Source organism: Mastacembelus armatus, chromosome 20, assembly GCF_900324485.2.
Source record: "Mastacembelus armatus chromosome 20, fMasArm1.2, whole genome shotgun sequence".
NCBI lineage: Eukaryota > Metazoa > Chordata > Actinopteri > Synbranchiformes > Mastacembelidae > Mastacembelus > Mastacembelus armatus.
Window position 1 is genome coordinate 13155863 of NC_046652.1, and position 27916 is coordinate 13183778.

General features: G+C 39.9%; 1 protein-coding gene across 4 annotated transcripts; it reads left to right on the forward strand.

The window, feature by feature from the left end:
* The first annotated feature begins 1117 nt into the window (after positions 1–1117).
* map3k15 (mitogen-activated protein kinase kinase kinase 15) lies at positions 1118–27874 on the forward strand. 4 transcript variants are annotated; one of them, XM_026292387.1, is made up of 30 exons: positions 1118–2031; positions 4613–4752; positions 5044–5067; positions 5785–5862; positions 8333–8526; positions 8887–9055; positions 9138–9244; positions 9891–10061; positions 10132–10244; positions 10482–10641; positions 11609–11759; positions 11851–11958; positions 13116–13165; positions 14625–14720; positions 15498–15585; positions 15748–15881; positions 16063–16190; positions 16449–16579; positions 18194–18299; positions 19670–19827; positions 20074–20257; positions 20767–20944; positions 21949–22123; positions 23059–23244; positions 23700–23805; positions 24018–24258; positions 25775–25905; positions 25987–26093; positions 26210–26286; positions 27232–27874. In XM_026292387.1, exons 1-30 carry the CDS (start codon positions 1728–1730, stop codon positions 27314–27316), a joined length of 4080 nt encoding a protein of 1359 aa, XP_026148172.1. In that variant the 5' UTR covers positions 1118–1727; the 3' UTR covers positions 27317–27874. The 4 variants fall into 4 exon arrangements, with proteins under 4 accessions (XP_026148172.1, XP_026148174.1, XP_026148175.1 ...); XM_026292388.1 differs by having other exon boundaries at positions 1728–2031; positions 25793–25905; positions 27232–27316; XM_026292389.1 differs by lacking the exon at positions 5785–5862 and having other exon boundaries at positions 1120–2031.
* The last annotated feature ends 42 nt before the right edge of the window (positions 27875–27916 follow it).

Consider the following 27916-nt stretch of genomic DNA (forward strand, 5'->3'; position numbering starts at 1 on the left):
ATTTTGAAAACTCTTCCATAGTCACATGTATTATGTAGTGAGTAGTACAAGTAAACTAAACTATAACCTGAAATATCATTGTTTAGCTATTTGTAGAGGAAGAACTACCTGCCTTTAATGCATTTTAAGTTATGGTTGTTTAACGCCTTCCATTAGAAAACCTTCTCATCTTGAGATAACTGAATCAGCTTTACATTTACATTACATTCACAAAAACCTTGAACTACAGCATTTTATCTGCATTCCTGACTTCAACCTATGGACTTCACCGGAACCTTGAGTTGCTAACATGAACTTGAAATGATTTACAGTTTACCTGCAGACAGATGCAGTCAGCAGCTACAGTATAGTGAGTGGAGAGTCAAACGAGCCAGATATTTTAAAGAGGAATTGGTGGAGACAAAACATATGTTGTAATATGTCTCAAGTATATTTTCCTTTACTATTAAAAAGACTCATATTCAGGCATGTAAAGGTAGCTGGTGTTAGGGTCCTTTAGCTGAAGGGGGCTTCCATCTACCCCATCTGATATTTGAACTATACAAATAAAATCTCCATTATGCCCTTGCATGACATAAATTGCAGGGGCTGCTGTTGTTTATAGTCCACTTCAGCCTGTGAAGATTTACGTCTATTCAAACTCTTATAGATCAATTTGCCTGCAAAATAAGTGAAACTAAGTAACTAATTCAACTAAGTTGAGTTGAATAAAACGTGGTAGTTTTATTTATCTCTCACTGCTCTGAGACAAAGTCTGTTATACCAACAGAAGTAAATAACCTTCTCGGTGCTATACTGCCCCCCTTTTTAGGAACAAGTGGATCTGGATCTTATGTCCACTCTGTCAAGGTTTGATAAATTACATCTGGCAGTCACAACACTCCGGTATTCACACGCGCCACCGGTGCGTAACGGAGTGTGGGCTACTCATTCAGGTCCTGTAGCCTTGATTCTCTGCTCTAGACTGTCCCTTTCAGCAATGATTTAACCAGTTTCATTTGGCTGTTGGAAGATATTTGATATTAGCAGATGTGCTTTTTTTAAATAAATGAAAAAGTGTCCTGGGAGAGCGGGGAAAAGTATCTTTAACCATCACAGGAAAAGTGAAACTTCAGTCAGAATAATCACTAAACTGACGAGGAAAAAGATGATATCAACCCTCTGCTGATTTTACTTGGTAGGAGGACATAACTGAGAGTAACTTGGCTGCCCTGGAGAGGAGGGTACCAGAAGGACGCACTGTTTTATATTTAGACAACCGGAGACATGGCGATAACATTTCAGACTGTGGCCAGGACGGTGGGGACGGAAACCGTCCTGATTTTATCCTGAAATATAAACTCGCTCCCCGTGGGAAACGTCCAACCAGGTTAAAGGCGAACTCCAAAAGAAAATAATTCAACTTCTGGATGGATTTTTGTCTTTTCCCCCGCTCTCTCCTCCCTCTCTTTACATCTCCTCCTCTTTCTCGGGGATCTAGTCAAATCCAGTCTTGGTAGAGCGGACTTCTTGGTGCGAGATAATCGGCAGATGATGTGAGTTAATGAGACGGAGATGTGTGGGGACAAACTCAGACGCGCTCCTCTCCAGCGACGACAGGTGCGCAACAAGTGAGCGACAGGACAAGACGGAGGAAAAGACAGAACAAAGGAATTAACGGGAGGAAGAGGTGGAAAGTAACCGGAGAAGGAAGGAGATAAACCAAAAACACTTCCCAGCTTCTCGCTATGGAGACGGGACAGAGCGCGCAGGTGGCCGACATGGCAGGGGAGCACTCCGTCGGGGTATGCGCGGTGGAGCGGGACAGGGGCGAGGTGTCCAGCCCCAGTCCCCTATTCAAACAGCGGTCTCTGCGGGTCGTGTACGTCCTAAACGACGGGCTGAAGTCAGTGATGGCCAGCAGCCCGGAGTCCGGAGCGCTGCAGTGCCTGCAGAGAGCCTGCGACTCAGAGAGCGCCGTGCTCACCACCGTCACCTTCGGAAGGTTGGACTTTGGGGAAACCTCAGTGCTGGATAGTTTCTACGACGCAGGTGTGTGTTAAGAAACAGCACGGTTTTCATTTGGAGGTCAGAAGATGAGTTTTACAAGGTTGAAACTCGGCCAACTGTGTTCAAGAGTTAAAGAGTCCAGTTGCTTAAATTACACAACAGTTGCTGGCGTAACAACAGTTGTTTCACCAGCATATGGGCAATATACCGCGGTGAAACAGTGAATGCTGTTGAAATAGTGGATACACCCACTGTGTGGAAATCACTCAATGTATAAGGGCGACCTTTAATGCTATAGCCCACTACCATAGTGCTGCACGAACTCACCAAATAGGTTCAGCTCCTGACACTTGTGTGCAGGATCATTTACACACGTTATCATCAGAAAATGATCTGATTATTCAGCTTGATGCATTTTCCATATTTTCTCTTTTTCCTTTGTGCTTTATCATTTGAATGATCATTTGTCCTCTGCTGCTCCATACTTCATTTTCAGACATTATAATAATATTTAAATCTACCTTCCTATATATATATATATATATATATGTACCAACTGTTTGCTGACTCAACTGTTACTCATGTGACTATTAATGAAATTATTCGGTATTATCACTGAAAACCTTAGCTGACTCTGAATGAATAGTCCTGTCTGTCATCCAACTCATTTTCAAACAAATGACTGATCATTCTGTCTTCATTATGAAGACTTCTATCAGGGCTGTGGAAACCGGTCTGTCTCACAAGCTTTTAATTACCAGCTGTTTATACCAGGTGAGTTTGTTGTACAAATACTGCTGCAGGTGGTTCTGCTTGCAGAAACATTGAATGATCTAAGGTAAACATCCGTAGGTTGAGCCCAAATGTCACAAAATCTGTAGCTTTTGTCTTTCCAATAGGATATGCATGAATATAGTTTTTCTTTTTTTTTTTAAAAAAGTTGATCCCTTTCCAAATGCAGACGTTTGACATGTCACAGCAGGTAAAACATAAGTGTAAATAATATTATTAATGATGACTCAGTGACATTGATGTTTCTCAGTACATCATGACACAAAGCTGGGAACGGGTAAACTTATAGTAAATGTAATTAAGTCAGTGCTGATGTTATTAATTCCACTTGTGGTTTTCCTGCCATAACATGTGGGAAAGCTTTCTGTAAAAAAAAAAGTGCACAGTGTAGTGGGCTACAGTGTGACATTATGTTAATGTAATATTGCTGGATTGCTAATACTGGATGCATTAAGAGCAGCTTGGTTCCATGACATTCTCAGTTTGGTCCTAAGTGAACCATGTCATATATATATATTTATATGTATATATATATATATGTTGCACAATAATTACTGTGCCTGGGATTTGGCACTTCATTAAAGAGTAGACTTCAGTGAGAGATATTTCATTCACAAACATTGTAAATACAGTGCATGTACAGTACTTGGTTACTGATTGTAACTGTATATGATAATGATGATGACTACCTGCAGATGAAAGCTACCTAGTAAAATGTGGTTGCTCATGTCTGCAAACTAGTCCATTCTTGTTTTCCTTACACTGAGTCATATAATTAGGTTTGCTTGGGGCATTTAAGATCAGCATTGTTTTATGGAACTTATGTGTGCGTGGGCCTTTACTGCGATTGAGGCTGTTGTTCTTGTGGTTTTTGGACATTGTCTAAATGCAAGCTACTTATTGTACAAACAAACATTTTGTCTGTATCAACACAAAACTTTACTTTTTATTGTCTTTATAGGCAAACTAGGAACAAATATATGGCCTCAGAGAAAATATTTGCAAATCAGATGTTTGAAAATATATATGTTCAACAGGCCATTATCTTTGGCAGTTTTCATCTGTCACTTTCTTCCTGTGGTGTAAGGTCATGTAACGGGTCCCACTTGTTTATGTTTGGATTCCTAATAGACTAACAGTCTGTGCTGGTTTCTCTTGTGACCACATTTCTATCTGTATCTACTGATCCAAACTGGTGTCACCTTTGCCCTGTTCTTTGTAAAAGAGACAACGTGAATTTCATGGTAGGGCGTTTCATAGCTTAGGTGCTACGGCTTCAAAAGCACAATCTCCCCAACGGACATAATTTGTCCTGGGAGGCTCCAGCATGAGCTGTGCCAAGGCACATAAAGACTTTAAATGTGGACTAGCAGGTTTCTGATCTGCAGCTTTGCTAAATTTTGATGCAAATTAAAGGAAGCACAACAATGCTGCACTATCAATTTTAACCATTTGATAGTTTTGGAGAACCAAATGTGCCACACCTTGGAACGGTGGTAGCCGGTCGCATTTTTGATAACACATACACCGTGAGTAAAGTACTGGGGTTATGAGAGTGGAAAGAGTTAAAATTATTTTAATTTCCCTACATACTGTTTCCAATAATTTAGTTAATGGTACTAATCTGCAGAATACCCAGTTCATTTATAACAAATGGACACTCAACTGTACGACACTGATTTTATTTAAGTGTTTATGCTTCAATTTGTTGTGATAAAAAAGCCAAGCATCGAAATGTAATCTTAGACATCTGTTATTGTTGTTGTCACCACTGCTGATAAGGCCAGCTTTGTGGTTGTCGTCACCATCTTTATAATCCTCGTCTTTCTAGACATTGCGGTTGTGGACATGAGCGACGTGTTTCGGCAACCCTCCTTGTTTTATCACCTGGGCGTGAGGGAGAGCTTCGATATGGCCAACAATGTCATCCTGTACCATGACACTGACCCAGACACTGCCCAGTCATTGAAGGTATGTGCACACACCACACACACACACACACACACACACACACACACAATTTGAATCTCCTGTCAGTGTAATCTGAGTTCATTGAGCACTTCTTTGTAACAAAGTGATCCACTAAGTTATTTACAGACTATGAGTGTGTGCATATTGCTCAGTGCATGTGTGTGCTGTACAGCTGCCAGGGAGAAACAGTTGTTTCAAATAGTGATTTCACAATGCATCTGAAGAATATACAAGAATTAACTTTGCAGTCCAGTCCTGAAATCCATACTTTTTTGTCTTCTCTCCCTACAGGACATGGTGGCCCAGAAAAACACAGTAAGTCTCAGTGCGTGCATGTGGTTGTGTGATTTATGTGTACACACTGTCTCATGCTATTTGTGGAACAATATTCGTGACAAGTGCCGATCATCTTCTCACACACAAATGCACATGGGAATGTACATGACTCTTGCGCACACACATACCCATGTTGGTATTACTATAGTTGTGAGGACACTCATTATTAATGGTAGTAAGAATAAGAATAAATATACCTTTATTTGTAGGACAGTAAAATGTCAGCTCCAGGGTCTTATCATTTGCATAATGCAAACCATGATCTTTTAACCTAATGTTAAACATTTCAATTAACCATTAATCTTACTGGCTTAGTCTGACTGATTTTAAGACCCTTTGCCTTCTTTTGATTTATGAGCTCTGTCATTGTTATATGAATGAAGGGAAATTAATTACAACAGTAACCCCTACCCTATCCCTAACCTCAACCCTCCTCTAACTTTAACAGAAAAGTCTTAACCATCAAACAACCTGTTCAAGGTGTGCAGGAAAAAATGTCCTCACACTCATGGTTGAAAACTCAAAGCCACACACATGCTGGTTGGCTTCTGAAATGATGTAGAATTATGCTTTATTAGCAGCTAATCTTCATAGCAACAGATTTTTAATGTATGTATGGTACGTGTGTGTGTGGTGTGTGTGTGCGTGTGTGCGTGTGTGTGTGTCGGTGTGTCTGTGTGTGTGTCTGTGGAATAGGCCACTCGTCCTCCAGCATTAGGTTTTCCCTGGGTTCAGTTGCCTCCAGAGTACAGAGGCTCTGGATTGCGCAATAAAGTAGGTACCACAGAGCACTGAAGCATGCTGGGAGATTTTCCCAAAGGCTAATAATAATAGCAAACATGGAGGAGGGTTAAAGGTCACTGACCTCCCCATGGGATGCTGTGTGAATAACAAATTAACTCCCCTAACAACATGCAACTCAGCAAAGCCAAAGAAGGATATGATGAGTGTAGGATACTCTGGCGGACACTCTGCACATTTATGTTTTGATGACGATCGTATCATAACTTTAGCTACACAGTGCAATAAGTCAAAGAAAACTATTACATAAAACAGGAACTACCCTCTTTTAGATGCGTGATAAAATGTATGTGCTGTGGGAGGACATCATGACCGCACATCCTGTAATGAGACTAGAGCTGCTCATTCTCTATTTCCAAGAGGACCATGTTGTTTATTTTGATCACATGGTAATAAAAGCCATCTTGGACTTCCTGTAATTAGTCTTACTTTGTGATGTCTGAATATGTTGTAAGACATTAAGCAACATGTGCAACCTTAAAGAAGCTACACTATATATGCTTTACCAGTCAAAGGTTTGGACACACCTCCTCCTCCAGTGGTTTTCTTTATTTTTTTTATTCTCAACATTATACATTAATAGTGAAGACATCTGCACTATGAAAGAACATGTATGGAAATATGTTACAAACAACAAAAGGTTTACAACATGTTTACAACTCACAACATGTTTAATATTTTAGATTGTTCAAAGTAGCTGCATTTAGCTTGGCACGCTCATGGCATCTCAGATTCACAAGGTAGTTGTAGGGTATGGTTTTCAGTTTAAGAGGTGTGCCTTTTCAAGAGTAATTTGTGATATTCCGTTCTTTCTTTTGGTGTGCTTTAGTCTTGTGCCGAGGAAAGGTGGGTACAGAGTCAGTAGTCCTATTAGTGCTATTTCAGCTGCTGTACAAATCCACATTATCCTGAATTTCCCTTTGGGGATGAATAAAGTTTCTCTTCTCTTCTTCTCTTCTATCATCTTGTCTTATCGTATTGTGTTGTATCGTATCTTATCTTATCTTGTCTTATCTTATATTTTATCTTATTATGGCAAGAAACAGCAAAGTGAAAAGACAGCCCAGCATTATGTTAAGAAATGAAGATCAGTCAACCTAAAAAATCTCAAGAACTTTCAATGTAGGCAGCACAGTAGGCTTGGTGGTTAGCACTGTTGCCTCACAGCAGGAAGGGCCCGGGTTCGCAACCCGTCACGTGCCTTTCTGTGTGGAGTTTGCATGTTCTCCCTGTGCTTGTGTGGGTTTTCTCCAGGTACTCTGGTTTCCTCCCACAGTCCAAAAACATGTATGTCAGGTTGATTGGTGACTCTAAATTGCCCATAGGATGGATGGACTTTCATTGTATCCCCAAGTGCATTTGCCAAAAATTTGCTCATGAGGCCCATCCCAGGAAAGGAAGATCAAGCTCTGCCTCTGCTCCAGAGGGTAAGTTTATTAGAATTACCAAGCTCAGAAACCACCGATTTAAAGCACCTCAGATTACGGTGCACATAAATGCTTCTTGGAGGTCAAGTGGCAGACGCATTTCAACATCTGCAGTTCAGAGGAGACTGTGTGAGTCAGGCCTTCATGGTCAAATTGCAGCAAAGAAACCAATACTTCAGAAGAACAACAAGCAGAAGAGACTTGCTTGGGGCAATAAACACAAGAAATGGACATTAGATCAGTGGAAAATTGCTGTCTGGATTGAGTTGGACTAGAGAGCGAAGGAAAAGCAGTCAAGAAGTGCTTAACAATTCTGGGAACTCCTTAAAGATTGTTGGAAAACTCAGTCCGGGTGTCTACCTCATGAGGCTGACTGAGAAAATGCCAAGAGTGTGCAAAGCTGTCATCAATGCAAAGGTGGCTACTTGGCAGAATCAAAAATATAACAATTTCTGGGTTATTTAACATGTTTTTGTTCACGGCATGATTCTGTATTTGTTCTGTCATCATTTCAGTGTCTGTCTATTAATATACAAAGTTGAAAATGATAAAAAATTATGAAAAACATTAAATAAGAAGGGGTGTACAAACTTTATCTGTAGTGAAAGAGGAAAAAGTCCATATAGCAAGAGAAACATATACAGTGGAGGGTCTGTATTCATTAGTTTGTGCTGTTGTGGAAATGTAATAGCCAGCTGAGTCTGATTAGTTGTGTTTGCTGACATTGTCATGATGCTATAATGTAGGTGGTGTGCTCTGCTCGTACTGATGCTGCTTTTCAGTCGTTCATTAATCCACAGTCATCCGTCCAAGCTCCTTCTTTCTCTTCCTGTTTCCCTCTACGTACACTCTTTTTACACTTGGCATCATTATCCAGCATGTGTGTTACAGCCATGTGACATGTGGCTATATCATATTTACACAGGACATTTAAATTCACCTCCATTGCTCACTTCTCACAGTCTTCTTTCCACTTTGTGTTTTAAAATAAACACCGGCTGCCTTTCTCCTTCCAGGCATCCAGTGGTAACTACTACTTCATCCCTTACATAGTGACTCCTAACCATGAGTACATGTGCTGTGAGAGTGATGCCCAGCGCAGGGCCAGTGAATACATGCAGCCCAACTGGGATAACCTACTGGGGCCGCTCTGTGTCCCCCTGACCGATCGCTTCACCAGCCTGCTGAAGGACATCCATGTCACCTCCTGGTGAGATACACATAGAAACAAAATCCCTTCGTCATATATCCCTTATCCTTTCAGGATCATGGGAGGCACTGAGAACTGTGGTGATTAGTATGTTTCACTTTTTTATGCATATTTGGAAATCTGCACTTTAAAAATCTGTCTGGGGCAACAAAAAAGAAATGTTCAGCTGATGTGGAAAGATTGGTGTATAAATATCAATAAGTATCAATAAATCTAAAATGTGAAATACGCAGTGGTAGCAGGTATATGTTCCTTTCCTTGCAGAAATTATTGGGGTTTAAATGTGGCAGTATAATCTACTCTGCTGATCTTTCTTTCTTTTTGCGCCCTTTTCCTTCTTGTCTGTGTCTGTGTCTGCAGTGCCTCTTTCAAAGACACCCTGCTCAATGACATTAGAAAAGCCAGGGAGAAATACCAGGGAGAGGAGCTGGCGAAGGAGCTTTCACGCATCAAACTGCGAATTGACAACACAGAGGTTCTCACACAGGACATTGTTATGAACCTGCTGTTCTCCTACAGAGACATACAGGTAAAAACACAAAGCTTGTGTAAACATATGTATGTAATCATTGCAATAGGCATAATGCAATTTCCCTTTATTTAACCCCCAGGACTATGATGCCATGGTAAAGCTGGTACAAACTCTGGAGATGCTCCCAACTTGTGATCTGGCAACCCAGCCAATGATCCAGTTCCACTACGCCTTCGCTCTCAATAGGTAAACAGTCTGCACTTATGAAAAGTTTCAGATGAGAGTTTTTACTGACAAAAATTAACTTAACTAAAATATATTACATTTTCTTTAAGGAATGGTAGGATGTGCCTGTTCTTTATAGTCTCTCTTTAACCCCAATGAACTTCTCACTGAAGTAAAATTTGAACACCAGTTTAGATAGGCTTACATAAACCACAACAGTGTAGTTTCTTAAAGTTTCCCTTTTATTAAGAAGTTATCGATTTTATGGCATTTCCTCACAATTGAATGAATGACCATGCAACAGAAATTTAAGAGATTTATGAAAATTCTTATAGAGAGTGCCAAATTCAGGAGGTATAAATCAGGTCTGCACTACCAGGGGAGTAACAATCCATTAGCAGCTGCTAAAAGTAAATTAACTTATTTTTCCCTTCCTGCAATTACAAAATACCAATTTAATGAACCAACATCTTAATTAATTTGTTCTTGCACATAAGAAAATGAATACTGGTGAAACTGGAAATTTGCACAACAAATTTTGAACTTCATACAGCATTACTGTATATACCTCTGTATGTACACTAATACTTAAGTGACCACACAACTGACCATGTAAACCAACATAACGGTGAAGCTAACATTTAATAATGAGTCTGTGTGTTTGCAGGAGAAACAGTCCTGGTGACAGGGAGCAGGCTCTCAGGGTGATGCTGCAGGTGTTACAGTCGTGTGAACACCCAGCACCAGACATGTTCTGTCTCTGTGGACGGATATACAAGGACATCTTCCTGGACTCAGACTGCAAAGACACTAAAAACAGAGACAACGCTATACAATGGTAAAAACACACAAAATGAATGCATTTAATTATTTTGATGTGTTCACTGTGTGAAACCTGCTGTCTGCAGGTACCGGAAGGGTTTTGAGCTGCAGCCCACTCTTTACTCTGGCATCAATCTGGCTGTCCTCCTGATAGTTGCTGGCCAACAGTTTGAGAGCTCAATTGAACTGAGGAAAATAGGTAAGAAGATCCCTAATTTGACACCCCTGTGTTGCTGTACAATGCAGATAACAACTGGAACCATGACTTTTAAATGTGTCAGTTTCATGCAGTAATCAGCTGTTTCACTATATTTGCTTAATTTGTCTTTTCCAATGTGTGGAAAAACAACAACAGCACTTACAATTAATAGCACAGTAATAAAACAAACCAATGCATTTTTCCTACTTTCTCCCTACTTACACTCTTATATCTTAGGCGTGCGTTTGAACAGTCTGTTGGGGCGCAAAGGTTCTTTGGAGAAAATGAATAACTACTGGGATGTGGGCCAGTTCTTCACTGTCAGCATGTTGGCCAACGACATACCTAAAGCTACTCAGGCTGCAGAGAAACTCTTCAAACTGAAGCCTCCTCTCTGGTAAATGCTTCATATCAGCGTTTTTGTTTTTAAGCTACATAGTTATGGAATAACTAATATTAGCTTTAAAGGGTAGACCTAAATAATGGGATGAATATGTTACTAATCAGAATAATTGATTTTAGTCTGTATTTTTAAATACCCATGACCAGTAGACAGAAAGATGTGTGAAAGTGGGCTCTTAGCTGGCAAACCAAACCTGTGATGGCACATGTTCATAATATTGCATGAAATTGTAGTTATGGTTATGTGATGTGTGTTCTGTGATGCATTGTATAGTATTTACACCTCTAAACTCCTGGGAGTACTGTAGGAAATAGTACTGTCCCCCCAGGTAGCCTACAATGCTAATGTTGCAAGTAGTAGACTGCTACTCTTTTAATAATCTTAGCTGCATGTTGCTATTTCACCAATTAAATAGGCTTTCTGTCTCTGTCTAGTGTCAATATGAGGTAATTTGTTACAGTACAGTTTGGGAAACACAATTAGTCTAAATGGTTTTCGTCAGGGTGAGCATGGTGTCTGAGTGGTTAGCACTGTTGCCTCACAGCAAGAAGGTTCCTGGTTTGAAACCCATCAGGGGCCTTTCTGTGTGGAGTTTTCATGTTCTCCCTGTGCTTGTGTGGGTTTTCTCCAGGTACTCTGGTTTCCTCCCACAGTCCAAAAACATGTATGTCAGGTTGATTGGTGACTCTAAATTGCCCATAGGAGTGAGTGTGAGTGTGTGAGGTTGTTTGTCTCTATGTGGCCCTGTGATGGACTGGTGACCTGTCCAGGGTGGACCCCTGCCTTTCGCCCAAAGAGAGCTGGGATAGGCTCCAGCTGGTTCCCAGGCAGCCACAAGAAATAAGTAGTTAAATGATCTACAAATTATAAAAGGATGTACACTGGTGAAGGCTTATGTATTATTTTTAAACTTTTCTCTTGTTTGCCTCTCTCAGTCTTTTTCTGTCTTTTTTTCTTCTAGGTATTTGCGGTCAGTGGTCCAGAACCTGCAGTTGATTCAGAGGTTTAAGAAACAGACGGTGGAACATTCCCCGCAGCGAGACAGACTCAACTTCTGGATGGATATCATTGTTGAGGCCACTCAGCGCACTACCAATCGCCTGCGGTTTCCAGTACAAATATAAAAAGATGCTAAATGTGAATCATTAAATAAAGTATTCACAGGCACAATATCAAATCTGTTATTTTCTGTTACTGTTACAGGTGTTGATTTTGGAGCCAACCAAGGTGTACCAGCCATCCTATGTGTCCATTAACAACGAAGCAGAAGAGAAAAATGTTTCTATCTGGCATGTTTCTCCTGCTGAAACGGTAAGAATTTCACCTTCTTGTCCAATTAATCCTTTCTCTTTACCAAAGCTTTACACTGTATTGAACCACTGACAGTTAATTGTCCCTAAGTGCTTTTCCATCCACTTGTTTTTATGTACATTTTGAATTTCCACAAATACAGAGAGAACGTAAAAGAAAAAAAACATATCACAAAAGTTTTCATGCTCTGCTGAGGTAGAAAAGTTGGGATATGTGGCAAAGTGTGATTAAAACTGAATTAGAGAAGTTGGACATACATACAAACACAGTATGTGACTTCACAGTACCACAAGCTTCTGCTCTGCCCACTGTTTTAGGGTGAACCGAAATCTGGTTCATTTCCCGCCTTGGTGCGGTGGGTGTTTGCAGGTCTGACAAAAACGACAAGCACCAAGATCAATTATTAGATGTGGTTTTTAGTTGGGGCCCAAACAAACTCTGGAGTGGTTTGTATGTGTTGGGAACACGATCCGACCTTGATGTGGACCACCTAAAAGAAGTATTCTGTCTGTGCATTAACAAATCAGCATGTTGTGTACATGCTCAACATTCACTCTCCTGTTCTGCTCAGTCCTCTGTATGCTGCAAGTCTGTTGAGGAGTATTGTATTTTCCACTCATTCTGTTTGCATTGTTTTGTTTGGCATATTGCCCAGATAATAACCACAGTTGTGAGCGAATGCCAGTTGTTTGTCCATTCTGTAGAGGAAGTTTCTTTCAGAGGAATAGTCATCAATACAAAACATGGACTCATTTAACCAATGAGTGGAGGGAACATTCACACATGCCTCATAATGATGTATTTAGATTTTTCTGATAAAAAACCAGACCAAGGGGGAAATGGATTTAAAATGTGGTCCACTGATTCAGACTAATACAATATATGAAATCCAGGTATGAAAATACCCTTTATTAGCCCTTATTGCACCCATGTCCTCTGCACTGGTTTAATGGCAGAGGATTCGGAGATTCAGGACCATCAAGTATTTATCTTGATGAACCAAAATTATGGTAATTACCATAATGGTTGTGGATGGAAACATGCATTCATTCACATTTTCTTTTGCACTACTTTTGGTTGGAAACCTGGCTATTCTTATCAAGAAGGAACGTCACGCATATGCTTTCTCCTTAAAACATCATTCACTTTGATTACAGAAAGGGATCCATGAGTGGAACTTCACTGCAATGTCCATCAAAGGCATTAGGTATGGATAAATGGTTGGAGTTGAATAAAATACAAATGTTAGGCATTTTGGACATTATGCACCTCGAAAGTATTTTTAAATATTTACCGTTGCAAGAAAAAATAATGGCACTGTTTGGAATTTCTTGGTTTTCTGCAAAAAAAAAGATCATGAAATATGATTTGATCTTCACTAAAGTCACCAATGAACAAAAACAGCATTTCTAAGATGACAAACCTTAGACTGTAATGGTTTCTCATGCAATACACCCATTAAACATACAAAGTGATGGTGGAAAAAGTGATGGCAACAATGTTTTAATAACTGTTTTAACCAGTTTTGGCAGCAATAGCCTCAAGCACATGATTCTCGTATCTGTGGATAAAACCTGCACAACATACAGGAGGAATTCTGGACCAGTCTTTGTTATAGAGCTGCTCCAGCTCAGCTTTATCCTTAGGACATCAGGTATGAAAGGCTCTCTTGAGGGCATTTCACAGCATCTCTATTGGGTTGAGGTTTGGGCTGACTGGGCCACGCCACACTTTGTGCTTTGTATTCTCCCAAACTATTCTACCTTCATTTCATCTGTTCATAAGACATTTTCACAGTAGTGTTGCAGCTTTAGGGGGAAATTGCTTCCTGTGTGGATACTTTGCCTGTTCAATGTTTTGTGTGCAGTTTAGTCATGAACAGAGACGTTCCCCAGCTCCAATGCATCCTTCAAGCCTCTAGATTATTTTTACCTCATTGAGCATTCTGCATCCTTAGGAGAGATCTTGGCTGGACACCCATTTCTATGTAGAGTAGCCACACTGTCAATTCATCTCCATTTACGGACAACATATTTCATATTTGACTGTGGTCTAATGAATATCTAAAGTCTCTGAGATTACTCTGTATCCCTTACCAGCTATGTGCAATTCAACAACTCTTGACCGTAGGTGCTCTAAAATCTCTGTTTTGCAAGCCATGGATCACATCAGCTGATGGTGCTTGTGAATATTATACTGACACTGTTTGAGTGTTTTTATAAATCAAGGTAGTTTTAAACTACATCTTCAATCTTCTTTCATTGATTGGACTTTAAGGTTTGCACACCTGACTGCAGTTGACCTTTAGTGACATCAGAAGCCTATTGTTGCCATCCCTGGTACTTTTTCCTCCGTCAGTTTGCATGTTATATGGGTATGTTGAATAAACACGTGAAAGATCATGACTGCCTGCATAGAAATGTTCTGTTTGTTAATATTTGTGACTTTGGTGAAGATCAGATCACGTTATATTACATATTTATGCAGACACAAGGAAATTGCCAACAGTGTCATTACTTGCAACTGTAAGTGGATTATTTTAAGAGCTACAATTTTTTTTGCTTTTAATTTTTGGCTTTTAATCATGACACAACATCAAAAAATAAAAAGAAAGGAGAAAAAAACTTAATCTGAGCTTTTATTTGTTCTGACTCTCCCTTCTGCAGTATCAGTAAGTTTGATGAACGTTGCTGCTTTCTCTACGTCCATGATAACTCCGATGACTTCCAGATCTACTTCTCCACTGAAGAGCAGTGTGGTCGGTGAGGACACACACCTCTAGTTGTGTCTGTGTAGGTGTGTGTGTTTGTCTGTGTGTCATGTTTTCAGTTAGAAATGGCCAATGGAGGCACAGGAGCCAAATGCAGGCAAAGAACAGTTAAGAAACCAGACAGAGAGATGCAGAATGAACACTTTAATTACAATTCAATAGACATCTCTTCAATCTTTAATTGCACTCTGCTCCATCTTATAAAATAACATTTCCAGAAGCCTTATCAAACTAGATTTGCAAATCTTCACTGGGCTGAGGTTTTAGATATTCATATTTTAGGAATATGTTCCTCTGTTTTGCACCGTGGAGGAGCTGCAATATGTAAACAAACAACTGGACTGCATGGGGCAGAAATAAAAAAAAAGGAGAAAACACAATGATTTTTCTTCTCTCTGAGGGTGTTTAAGTAAATCAGGAGCAGTTTCTCAAAGAGTAAACCTGCTGCAAGACTCCAGCTTGAGCTTAAATAAATTCAAGGTGATGTATCCTGAGGAGATGAGAAACCAAAAGCTCTTTGGCTCTGGTTTCTGCATTAGCAGAAGTTGAATAATTTGAATGCAATTCTCGTGAATAACATATTCATGCACCAAGCAGAGTCAAACAACTCTACTGATTGTCTAATAAAATGAACTTATAAGCACCTGAGCACACGTCTGTATGTGTGACTGTATCGCAGCATGACCTAATTACAGGAAGTAATAATACAAGTGAACAAGTCTAGTTTTGTTTGTGTGTGTGTGTGTGTGTGTGTGTGTTCATGTTTCAGGTTCTGCTCCATGGTGAAAGAGATGATATCTGATGGTACAGGAAATGCTGTGGAACTGGAAGGGGAGGGTGATGCGGATACACTGGAGGTCAGGGGTTGTTTGTGTTTGTTGGCATAGCTATATCCAAAACATTATTTTACAATACATCCCTTCACAGTTAAAGTTGGTGACTGATTATATGTGTGTGTGTGTGTGTGTGTGTGTGTGTGTGTGTGTGTGTGTGTGTGTGTTGGTCTTTATGTGTTGCAGTATGAATATGACACCAATGAGACAGGGGACAGGGTTGTGTTAGGACGAGGTACCTATGGAGTAGTGTATGCTGGGCGAGACCTCAGCAACCAGGTCCGAATCGCCATCAAAGAGATCCCTGAGAGAGACAGCAGGTAGGCATATGTGATTGTGTAGGTTGGTGATATCTTAAACAGCCAAACAATATTCATAATAGCTTCCTTTAAAAAAAAAAAACAAATCCATTAATGTCAAACAGGTTGATGTGATGAAAAGCATTTTCAGAGTGAAACTTTCAATAAATGAAAGAAATAAATGTTTTTCTGTGTGGATCAGATACTCTCAGCCCCTTCATGAGGAGATCGCTCTTCACAAGTACCTGAAGCACAGGAACATTGTTCAGTACTTGGGCTCCGTTTCTGAGAACGGATACATCAAAATCTTTATGGAACAAGTACCTGGAGGTGTGTTTGTACAAGAGAAAGAAAAAAATTATGGAGAGAATTCTTTGCACCAGTACAGATATTTTGTACTAATAAATGTGCATGAAAGTGGGCAGATGTTCCCATAAACGTTTTCTAAGTACAGCTCAGGGCTAACATTGGACAAACTGTCAGAGATCGATTCTTGTGACCTCTCGGTTACTGGGCGGTCTCTCTAACCGCTTGGTCATTTTCCCATTTTATGATAGGTTTTGGACACTCCTTCTTTCCTTTCTCCAGGAAGCCTGTCAGCATTGCTGCGCTCTAAATGGGGCCCACTGAAGGAGGCTACAATAATCTTCTACACCAGACAGATCCTGGAAGGACTTCGTTACCTTCACGAGAACCAGATCGTCCATCGAGATATCAAGGTACATAGCAGATCCCAGCTGACACTGGGCGAGAGGCAGGGTACATCCTGGGCAGATCACCAGTCTATCACAGGCTTGACACATAAAAACAAACACTCAGGGTCAAACAAGATATGAACTAGGACCCTTCTTGATGTGTGACTAACCATGGCAGAGCTGTGCCATCCACTGCTTTACATTTCAGAGGACAATATTGTGCTTATATTCCACTAAATTTATCCTTTAACTTAAGTTACTGTTTGCTTTCTGCAATCAGATACAAAATACAGTTTAATCATTACTGATCCCCACTGGGATATTTACAAGCTACCCAGCCATATGTAAAGTAACTCAAATTCTAAACATATATGTTAGTTAAGACTCAATACCAGGAGCAGCATTAAACTGACGGACACAGTAATGCATCAATAAATATGATTGAATTGTATATAATACATTAATGTGAGATCTGCCATTGAATATTTTTACTTTTGGTTATTCAACTGTGTTTTGCTGCTAATGCTTTTGTACTCATTATACAGTTTTGAATGCAGACTTTTACTTGCAAATACTATTACGCTGTGGTATTCATACTTTTAGTAAAGGATCAGAGTACTTCTTCTACCACTGACTTTATTTTTTCCCCATGCAACCTGCAACGTATTTTTTGGCCAAACTGAGTCGCAGAAACTAAAAAGTTACAATCACCAAAACTAAAATGCAAATAAGCAGTTCTGGTCTTTAAAATGAATTCACATGACAACTTGTTAGAAAATGCATAAAGACATCCAGCCGCTTTGGCGCAACATTAGCCTTAATTTGGAGTTGTGTTTCTGACCACCTGTTCTAAGGAGGCAGTGTACAGTTAAGAGCTTTTCCTGAACACAGCTGCCAGCTGTGACAGCTGAACAACTGGCTTAACCTCACTATAAACTTCTATGTAACTGAGGAGGTATTATAAATTATATGTTCATCAGTGAGAGAAACCTCTTTCATATATTGTTTTCAAAACACTATTTGGTACATTATGATGAAATGTTGGTTATAATTAAATTGTTTTTAAAGTCCAGCAGGAAATACTTGCAAGAACCACCCTGGAAACATGACTTCACAGCAGGGCCCAGAACCAGAACCATTTTTCACAGCGGACATTTTGACATGTACAAGTACATTTTCACTAATGATGGCTCTATCCATTTAGCTGTCATATTGGGCCATAACACCAGATAGTATAAACACTGCACTGGAAAGATTACTGATAATTTAAAAAAAATGTTATTAATTGCATCTATAGTTTACTCACTGTTAGCAGCTATGACATGTCAACATGTCTGCAGTGTGCCCTGTGACTCACTGGGACACACACTGGAACAGAGCCATTCGTAATGTTATTAGTTACACCATTGTTTTTCTTGTCTTGACAAGTCAAGTCAAACGTCTGTGAGAAAAACTGCAAGAGAGCAACATGGTTCCTCTACTGGCATCTGGGACTGCCTCAAAAACCAGCGAAGACCTATTAACATTGTTTTAGTAATGCTGCAGATAATGTGAAATGCTAACTGCTCTAAATATTAAAATAATTTAGACCTTACACTTACTAAATATAAACCTTCTTTCTCTCTATTTCTTCCTTAGGGTGATAATGTCTTGGTGAACACCTACAGTGGTGTCCTGAAGATCTCAGACTTTGGTACCTCAAAACGTTTGGCAGGAGTTAACCCATGCACAGAAACATTCACCGGTAACTTTTTTAATGCTGATTCTTTGTGAAATTAATTCCACTGTTATTCAGCTAATATCTTGTAAAAACATACACAGATTATTATTATTATTTTTGGTAATTAGCATATCACACAATCAGCAGATTACAAGTTTAAATAAAAATTGACATCACATCAGCGTTCTGTTGTACGGATTTCATGAATGTGTTTTTGTGAGGCTGTAATAAATGATGATACATCCATGGAGCTCCAATATATATGCAACATAAAAATATGTACGATATATTTTATTTCTGAGAAAACAAAAGGCAAATTCATGCACATTGATTTCTACTGGGGAGAATCCAGGTGTGATACATCAGTGGTTTTAAGCAAAAAAAAGTAAATAAAGTTATCAAGAAACAGCAATGTGTGCTACTACATTAAACTGCTTCTCTAAAAGAAAGTGGATAAACTGTGTGAGTAATAGCTTCCACAGAAAGAGACTGCACACAGGTCCTAGCTTGACAAAGTGCTGTCATACATAAACACACAGTAATTCAGTCAGGGCTGCATAAATGGAGTCATAGAAATGCTGCAGTGTCAGACTATGAGTGTAAATATCAAATGACCCTCAAAATGTCAAGAGCCACTATCAGCCTCTATGGAAACACTAGACACAGGAGCGTGTACGAATGTGCATGTGCACACATACGGACATCCACATTCATTGACCATCTGGATGTCTCCAGCAGCCAGCAAGATGTGTAATTAGATTAGCTAATCAAGCAGAGGCAGAAGGGTGTTTACCTTTCATTAGCAGGTGTTGTGTGTGTGCGTGTGTGTGTGTGTGTGTGTGTGTGTGTGTCCTTTTCGGTTTCTCCTCTGCTGCTTCCTTCTCACTCCTCTGGATCTTTTATAACTCATGCTCTGTTTCCATCAGCATTTAGAGCAGACCACAAATGCCAAATGTGTTTGGAATTACAGTAAAAACCACAAACACCATACTTTAGTACTTTACTCATAATAAGCATAAGAGACTTCTGAATTGATTCTTTGGTAGTATTGTTAATGTCATATCCAAAGTCACTTTCATTTTCAAAAGGAGCTATAATGTTCCAGAAATCCATTGCTTTCTGCTCAGATTTGATGTACTTTGATGTATTTTGCCATAAATGATCTGGATTTGAAACTACCAGTTTGGGATTAGTATTTTAAAGCAGACTATGCAAACAGTTACAGTCCTTTCAGAACCTTTAGTAAGTTTTAGTTAGAGGTTTTAGATAAGACAAGCTATCTTTTTGCAACTGTCCAGAAAGGTGTTTCAGTTATACAACAATCATAGGATATGAGGTAACTGTCTCTCCGTAGCTCTTCTTGGTTACTATCTTATCTTCGTCTCTGTCTACAGGTACTCTCCAGTATATGGCACCAGAAATCATTGATAAGGGCCCTCGAGGGTATGGAGCCCCAGCTGACATCTGGTCCTTGGGATGTACCATCATAGAAATGGCCACTGGGAAACCCCCTTTTCATGAGCTGGGGGAACCACAGGCAGCCATGTTTAAGGTAGGACTTTGAGTCTTTCTGTATGTCTCTGCCTTTAGAGAGTGGATGTTCAAAAAATAAAGCTGCTGTGCTGATTATTTCCAACTATGCCCTTATAAGCACAGGAATAGAAAACAATACCCCATTAAAGCCCTATACTGCCATATTAAAATTACAGTGTTTAACTTTTGACTAATATGGGATTCAAGTTTGTATTATTTGTTGGGGTATGATGGTGTGATGTGTCTCTGTGACTGTGTGTTGCAGGTGGGCATGTTTAAGATCCACCCAGAGATCCCTGAGTCGTTGTCATTGGAGGCCAAGTCATTCATCTTGCGCTGCTTTGAGCCAGACCCTCACAAGAGGGCAATCACCTCCGACCTGCTTAGAGACACTTTTGTTAGACACAACACCAAGGGCAAAAAGAGCAAGATTGCCTTCAAACCATCAGGTTAACACACGCATACACAGAGATATGTCTGTATTTCCCATAATGAACTGGCACAAAAGTGACATATTGCTCATATTTGATTTACGTGCTTGATGTTTTGCCATTTTTTTCCAAAAATAGGATTTCTCATCAGCTGAAACTAAGAGCACCTCCACCAGTGTCAGAACAACTACTTACACTTACTGTCATCTATTAACTAAACTGTAATTAACCAGAGAAACATTTTGCAGTGCCATTTAAATCTCTTAAATCTCTGTGCAGGCTACAAGTGATTTGTTCTTAGATGCAGCATCATCCATAATTAATACTGACATGGATATTATGTCGAGAATTAGCTGAGCACAGACACAGATTGACCACCATTTACAAAACTAGAATACAACAGTGTTTTGTTAGACATGACATGGCATCTTTACTTAAAAATGTTTCTGTACAACGTATGTGAGGCTTAATTTCTTCATTGTTATTTTCCGTGTGTGTGTGTGTGTGTGTGTGTGTGCTTTTTGCAGACTACATCCACAGTGTTTCACTGCCAGTGCAGCTGCAGTGTGAAGCCACTGGGAGCAGCAGCAGTGAACACGGCTCCGTGAGCCCAGACTGTGACTCCAAACACGATGTTTTCTTCCAGAAAAAGAAAAGCTCTGGCTCCGACAACCTGCTCAAACCACCCAACTCCAATTACCTGAGGTGCATATTTAAAGAAGTGGGGCTGCATCAACTTTTATGACTTATATGACTCTGAAATCCAATATAAATAATATAATTCAGATTTTAATTCAGTATTAAGAAAAATTGGTCAAAAATGCTCTTTAAATATTTTATTATTTTTATATTCAGTCTCTTTTTTAGATATTAACCTGACAAATTAAGTTTTGAATTTCTATGCAACGCTTATTCTGAATGCAAAAGGAATGTGTTACATACTCTTACAATATTAAAATTACATGTTTACTCTAGACCATTGGTATCAAACTTACGGCCCACGGGCCAGATCAGGCCCACAAACGGGTTTAATCCGGCCCGCGAGATGATTTGAAGTTTAAATTAGCTGCAATTTTTCAATGAAAGAAACTGCTGTTCTAATTGTGTCCACTGGGTGTCTCAATAGCAATTATGTTAAGCAGGCAAACTGTTTATACCGGGGCTGAGCAAGTAGGCCTATACCTGTCAGCTGGCTTGGAGCTAGCTGCCTTGTCGGTCCGGTCCGGCCTACTTGGGAATAGATTTTCCTCCATATGGCCCCTGGCCTAAAATGAGTTTGACACCCCTGCTCTAGACAGTTCAGATCATTTGAAAAGATGTGAATGAATGTGCATGAGGTGTATATAGGTGTTGATGTTGGTGTGTGTGTGTGTGTGTGTGTGTGTGTGTGCGTGTGTGTGTGTGTGTGCTTGGCTGGCAGGTGGCGTTATAGTGCTCAGACTGCACTCCACTGCCTTTTACAACACTGATATAATGAAGTCTGATGATTTTATGAGCTTCAGCTGGCGTCTGAGCACACACTCACATATTCACATGCACAGTGTGCACAACTTGTGCTGCTGACTCATGTTGCCTCTGCACTTTCCTGAGCACACAAAGTAGCCAGGAGAGGCTTGTATCTGTAAATAAACTGAACGGCGTGTCACACCGTTGTAAATCATTTGTTGTTTTATATTGCTCTGACATCACCCTGTGTGTATGTGCTGCAGTGTGCCAGACGAGGGATCAGTGTCAGAGGACCGCAATGCCCCCCCATCCCCTGAGGACAGGGACAGTGGTCTGTTCCTGCTGAAAAAGGACAGTGAGAGACGGGCCATTCTGTACAAGGTCCTCAATGAAGACCAGGATAAGGTCATCTCCAACCTTAAGGAGAACCACATTCAGGTCTGTGTGTTTGTGAATGAGCTTATTTAATTCCTTAAAATTATATAACGTCTCCCATTTATACCAGGGTCCAGTAAAACTATAAATAAATGAATAAACAAAATAAATATAGTAATTATATCTGCAAGTAGTCCTGAATAATAAAAAAAGATAGCATGGTAGAATGCAATGCAGACAAATACCCATCCTTTCATGAAACTGACCTGTGAATTTGTATTGAAAGGATGAACACAACCAAACTTTTTAGCAGAGTTGTTTTCTAGAAATAAAATCCATCTGTATTATCAGAAGGATGCTGCAGACACACGGTATGAATAGAAGAATAAAATTTTAAATCTCACATAAGCAATTGAGAGCGTGAAAAGGACCTTCTGTAAAACTTTTCAGAAAATGAGCTGCATTGCTGTGTTTTCTGAAATGACCACTTGGGGGCGCAAAAGCCCAATGCTTATAAATGACACATTTTTATTGAGGAGACTTTAAATATTAACCTCCATCCATCCATCCATCATCTATTGCTTTCTGCTGCTTTCCAGGGTTGCATGGCGCTAGAGCCAATCCCAGCTGACATTGGGTAGAGGGCGGATACACCCTGGACAGATACACACACTCACACCTGTATGCAAATTAGAGCCACCAGTTTACCTAAACTGTGTATGTTTGGATTGTGGCAGGATATCAGAGAAACTCAGACTGAGGAGAACATGCAAACTGAACACGGAAAGGTCCCAGGGTAGAGTGGGAATCAAACTAGAAACTTTCTTGCTGTGAGGCAACGGTGTTAACCACCTTCACCCTCTGCTGCCCTTAATATTACCACATGCTGATATGCTAAATCATACATCTGGAAAGAAGCTTGGACATTTAAAAAATATCTTTGGTAAAAAGTACTTTGCTTTAATCCACTTCTGTATGTAAATTTTGAATCCATGCAGGGCAGTGAGGAGCTCCAACTCTCTGTTGAACACATTAAGCAGATCATCTGCATCCTTCGAGACTTCATCCATTCCCCAGAAAGGCGCGTCATGGCAGCCACTATCTCCAAGCTCAAGTTGGACCTGGACTTTGACTCCACCTCCATCAACCAGATACAGCTGGTTCTCTTTGGTTTCCAAGACTCGGTCAGCACACCAATGCACTGCTGGAAACTCACATGCAAACCATATGAGGCCCTTTAGTGCCTTTTATAATTATTAAACATTATAAATATGTGTTTGTTCTAAGGCAAAACATGCATACTGCTGTCACTGTAGTCTGAAACAAATAGTAGATATGAGCATGAATAGTTAAAAAAATAACTAGTCAGATATTATGTGGGCAGGATGTTACAGCTTTCATCAAAAAGCAACACAGGCTAAAGAGTTGTAAAAACTGGCTTACCACATTTCTACCTTAGTTTTTAATGTTATGAACAAAACTTTTAAGATTTAACTATAACATTGAATTCTCAACAAAAATGCCCTTTACTGACATATACAGTGAGCTCAGAATTAACCAGATAATAAAAAAATGTATTTTTCAATTTGTGTGGTGAGTATCATCATAAGTCTAAATATCTGTCCTTGTCTGTTCTCAGGTGAATAAAGTCCTGAGGAATCATCACATTAAACCCCACTGGATGTTTGCTATGGATAACATCATTCGTAGAGCTGTGCAGGCTGCCATTACCATCCTCATACCAGGTGGGTGGGTCAGCCAGCTGCAGCCAAGCCTGAGCTTTTAGTAGCATCTAGTGGACAAATGCAGAAATATGGATCTTAGCATTTAATTTCCTTCATCTGCATGTTTACCAATAAAAATCAGGATTAAATGCCATGAGAAGTTATGTTGTGTCATTAAACTCTTAACACTTGAACTCGACACAGATGTATTATCTTTAAACGCTGTCCTCCAGAGCTGCAGACCCACTTTGGCCCCGCGTCAGAGTGTGAGGGGGCAGAAAAGGAAGACGAAGTGGATGAAGAGGAAACAGAGTTTGCTCCTGTTTTAGCTCCTCACAATGATGAATCTGGGACAACAACTGACCCCACCCACTCTGCAGTGAGCACACTGAACTCTGCCCACTCCCAGGAGCACCAGCGCTCCCATCATCAACTGGGAGCTCAACTGGGACGACTCAAACAGGAGACCAACAGGTACAGTACACAAACACCCACATATTTCAATTTGTGCACAATTTTCCTTTGGTTAACCTGTGATTAACCTGAGATGAGGGAGTGTCATTTAAATATTTCCACCTACACTTTCCTACAGACACTCACACACCCACAGACTAACTTCAGGCATGCCAACATTGTGTAGAGGAAAAATGCAATGATGAAATTCCATTTACAACCGGGAGAGGAAATAAAAGCCACGTACACAGTGTGCACGTACACTTACAGTCACACGCAAACATGTCACGAATGCAATAGCACCAGGCCGCATGTGATAGATAGATGCTCAGGTAAAAGCGACTGACCTCATGAACTAAAACTTATTACTATTTACATTTCATTATCATTTTTATTAATTGTTGCAGATTTTCTTTTAAAAGGCACATCACACATTAGCTAAAGCATGAAAACAGCATTTCGGCAAAAACAACAAACATAAAGACACATATGGAGAAGTATTTACTACTTCCTAATATCCGTTTTGTGGGGGTCTGGAGCCAGTCCCTGTCTGAGTAGTGGGGTGCACCTGGCCTGTCTAATACAGGGCTGACACGCAAAGACACACTCATTAATCATTATTTAATCTAACCTGCATGTCTTTGGACTGGAGAGGAGCGGGAAAAATCAACCATCAGTCACTGGGAGAACATGCAAACTCCACAGAGAAAGGCCCCAGGGTCAAACAAGGTTTGAGGCAAAAAGGCCGTGAGGCAAAAACACTTTTTTTTTTACAACACTTTTATCTAAACAGAAAGTTGCCATCCTAGCAAAAATAAACACTGCATATCATAAAACGCATCAAAATGTTGTTACTTCCTTCTACAGTGCAGGTGCATGTTTGGAGCTGGTCTTCAACCTGTGCTGTTGAGCAATGTTGATGAATTCACACCTGTCAGTTAAGAATGCCAGCAAAACATATCAGTCATCATGTTACCTGATAATTTCATAACCTTATCAATGCAAAACCAATGAGGTTGAAAAAGAACGGCAGATTCTTTTGTTGTAGCTTTCATTTGGACATGCAGGGGTTCAGCTTGGTGCTTTATTTACATAGTTTAACTCTGGAAGAAAATATTTATTGTTTAGCTATGAGGATATTAAATCTTATTTTACCATTTTTCTCATGTGGCAGACGGTGAAGGTTTGCGATTTTGAAAAGATACTACCATTGAAGGTATTACTCAATTGCTGAGATCATATTTCAGGAAATAACTAAGCAGTTTTCCAATAAGTGACATCTGGAAAATTACTCAGGTTAACTCAAGCAAAACGTAGGTGAAAGGTCTTTAAAATGAACAATCTGGTTAGGTCGCTGAACATAGACTGTCACAGACACAAAAAGCAAAATAAACACAAAGAAGCCAAGTTCTGTATGAGAAATACTATATTGAATTGAATAATTTCTATCTGATAGCTGTCTCTTTGCTATCTGACGCATCGTAGGAGTCCATGTTGTATGCCTATGAGATTTATTGACTTTGATTTATCATAACAGATGTTACTGTTGCTGCAGGCTGTTGGAAGAGCTGGTGCAGAAGGAGAAAGAGTACCAGCAGGTCCTGAAAACCACATTGCAGCAGAGAACACACGACCTGGAGCTTGTCAGAGTCAGACACAGGCCACCAGGTAAACACACTGTCTAAGCGTATTAATACACAAATAGCTCTTTTGTCTCTCCTTCTTAATCGTTAACTTTGTTTTTTACAGACATTTCACTTCCCTCTATCTTCCACATCCCAGCGGACCATGAGCCAGACAAGCAGCTTGTTGATTGGCTGAAAGAAAAGGGGGCGGATGCTGACACTATAGATAAGGTTGAGTGTCTTAAACTTGAAGATCTTTTTTGTTTGTGAACCCCACCACAACACATGGTGTAAAGTGTGTTTTTTAAATGTATGGCTTACAGTTGTTGTTGTGTTTTGTATCCCAGCTTGTGCTGGAGGAATACACACTGACTGACATCCTTAATGATGTTTCCAAAGATGACCTCCGCTGTCTACGTCTACGGTATCTCCTTTCTCATATCTGCCTTCCCTGCCATAAAAGTCATGACAGAAAGGATCAAATCAAATCAAGCTACTTTTAAGCAGGATTTGTGATCCTGTAACTTTTCAAGACAGACAACTCTCCTAGCACCCAATCATGCTGTGATTGGCCAGATGAGCAGACAAGAGAATTGTCCACCCTCTCTTTGACGTCAGCTTTTCAATGTGCCTTTCAATATGGCCTCAGGGAACAACATATATAACATATTTCATTTCTGATGTGGGTGGACAGCACATCATTACATAACTTAACCTTTAGAGGCTGCGGCTGACCTTTGACAGGTTTTGACAAAGAGGAACCTGGAGCACATTGATTAACAAAAAGTCTCTTCTTTAAATAGTGCCAACAAATCAACCTAACATTTTGTCACTACTGCAACTTCATCATGGTAAAAAAAAAAAAAACAAAAAAAAAAACAAGAACAGGTTTTCTCAGTTGGTGTAAATAGTAAAATCAACAAAATGTTTGCTTAGCAAGTATGGCAGGGAAATGTGGTTAAAAATCATGATGTTAGCACTGCTTTGCATTAAGAGTGTCAATAGACAAGATAGGACATTTTGTGTTTCCTATGAGCTTTCCCCATTACACGTCTGAGGCAAATGTTATGTTATAAAGCTTTTTTCAGCTCCCCTATTTCACACAATCTCAGGTTGTCCCATTATCTCACACTCACTTTTGAGGATCCTGGTGATGCAACCGAATCAATAACAGCGTTTTGGGATTTATTGCCTTTTGCATTAATCTGAAGAAGTATTTGAGTGACAGAAAAGACTAACAGAAACACGAATTAAAACAAGATAGAAAACAAAAAAAAAGTCTTAAGTAAATCCTCCAAAAACTTTGAATGTTTTGTACCAAAAAATATGATGTATTCAAACGGCCATAATTAATCTGTATTTCCCTCAGGGGAGGAGTCCTCTGCCGCATCTGGCGAGCCATCCAGCGACACCGAGAACGTGAGAGGCTGAGGAGTACAGAAGAAGATGTGTAGGAGGACGCATGTACTAGACCTGTGGAGGACTTTGTTTTCCAGAAACACGCACACATCCACATGGCCCTGCATGGCCAAGTCTCCTTTGTCTCTCTCCACAGTGTCTCTTAACTTAACCTGTGCTGGCATGTGTGCACATCCATACAGTCAAACTTGACCAGACTAAAGCGCTTTAGTGCAGGCACTATTATGTATCTTTATGTACACTTACATGTGTGGTTGTCACAATATAAGTTTCTGCATGAGTGTTTTTTTTTTTTTAAGAAAAGGGCAGAGTGCATCTTAGACAACAAAGACTGCACCTGTTTTTTCTTTCATATATTATATGTAAGTGCCAGACTTGAAAGGTGACTCTAAAGGTTTGTTTAATTCTTCACAGAGAACAGGTTTTTTACTGTGGAAAATCAGACCTCTACTGTAACATCACTGTCTCAATAGCACCACTGTTGCCTCACAGCAAGTAGGTCGTTGGTTCACAACCCGGCCTTTCTGCCTTCCTGTTTGGAGTTTACATGTTCTCCCTGTGCTTGTGTGGGTTTTCTCCAGGTACTCTGGTTTCCTCCCACAGTCCAAAAACATGTATGTCAGGTTGATTGGTGA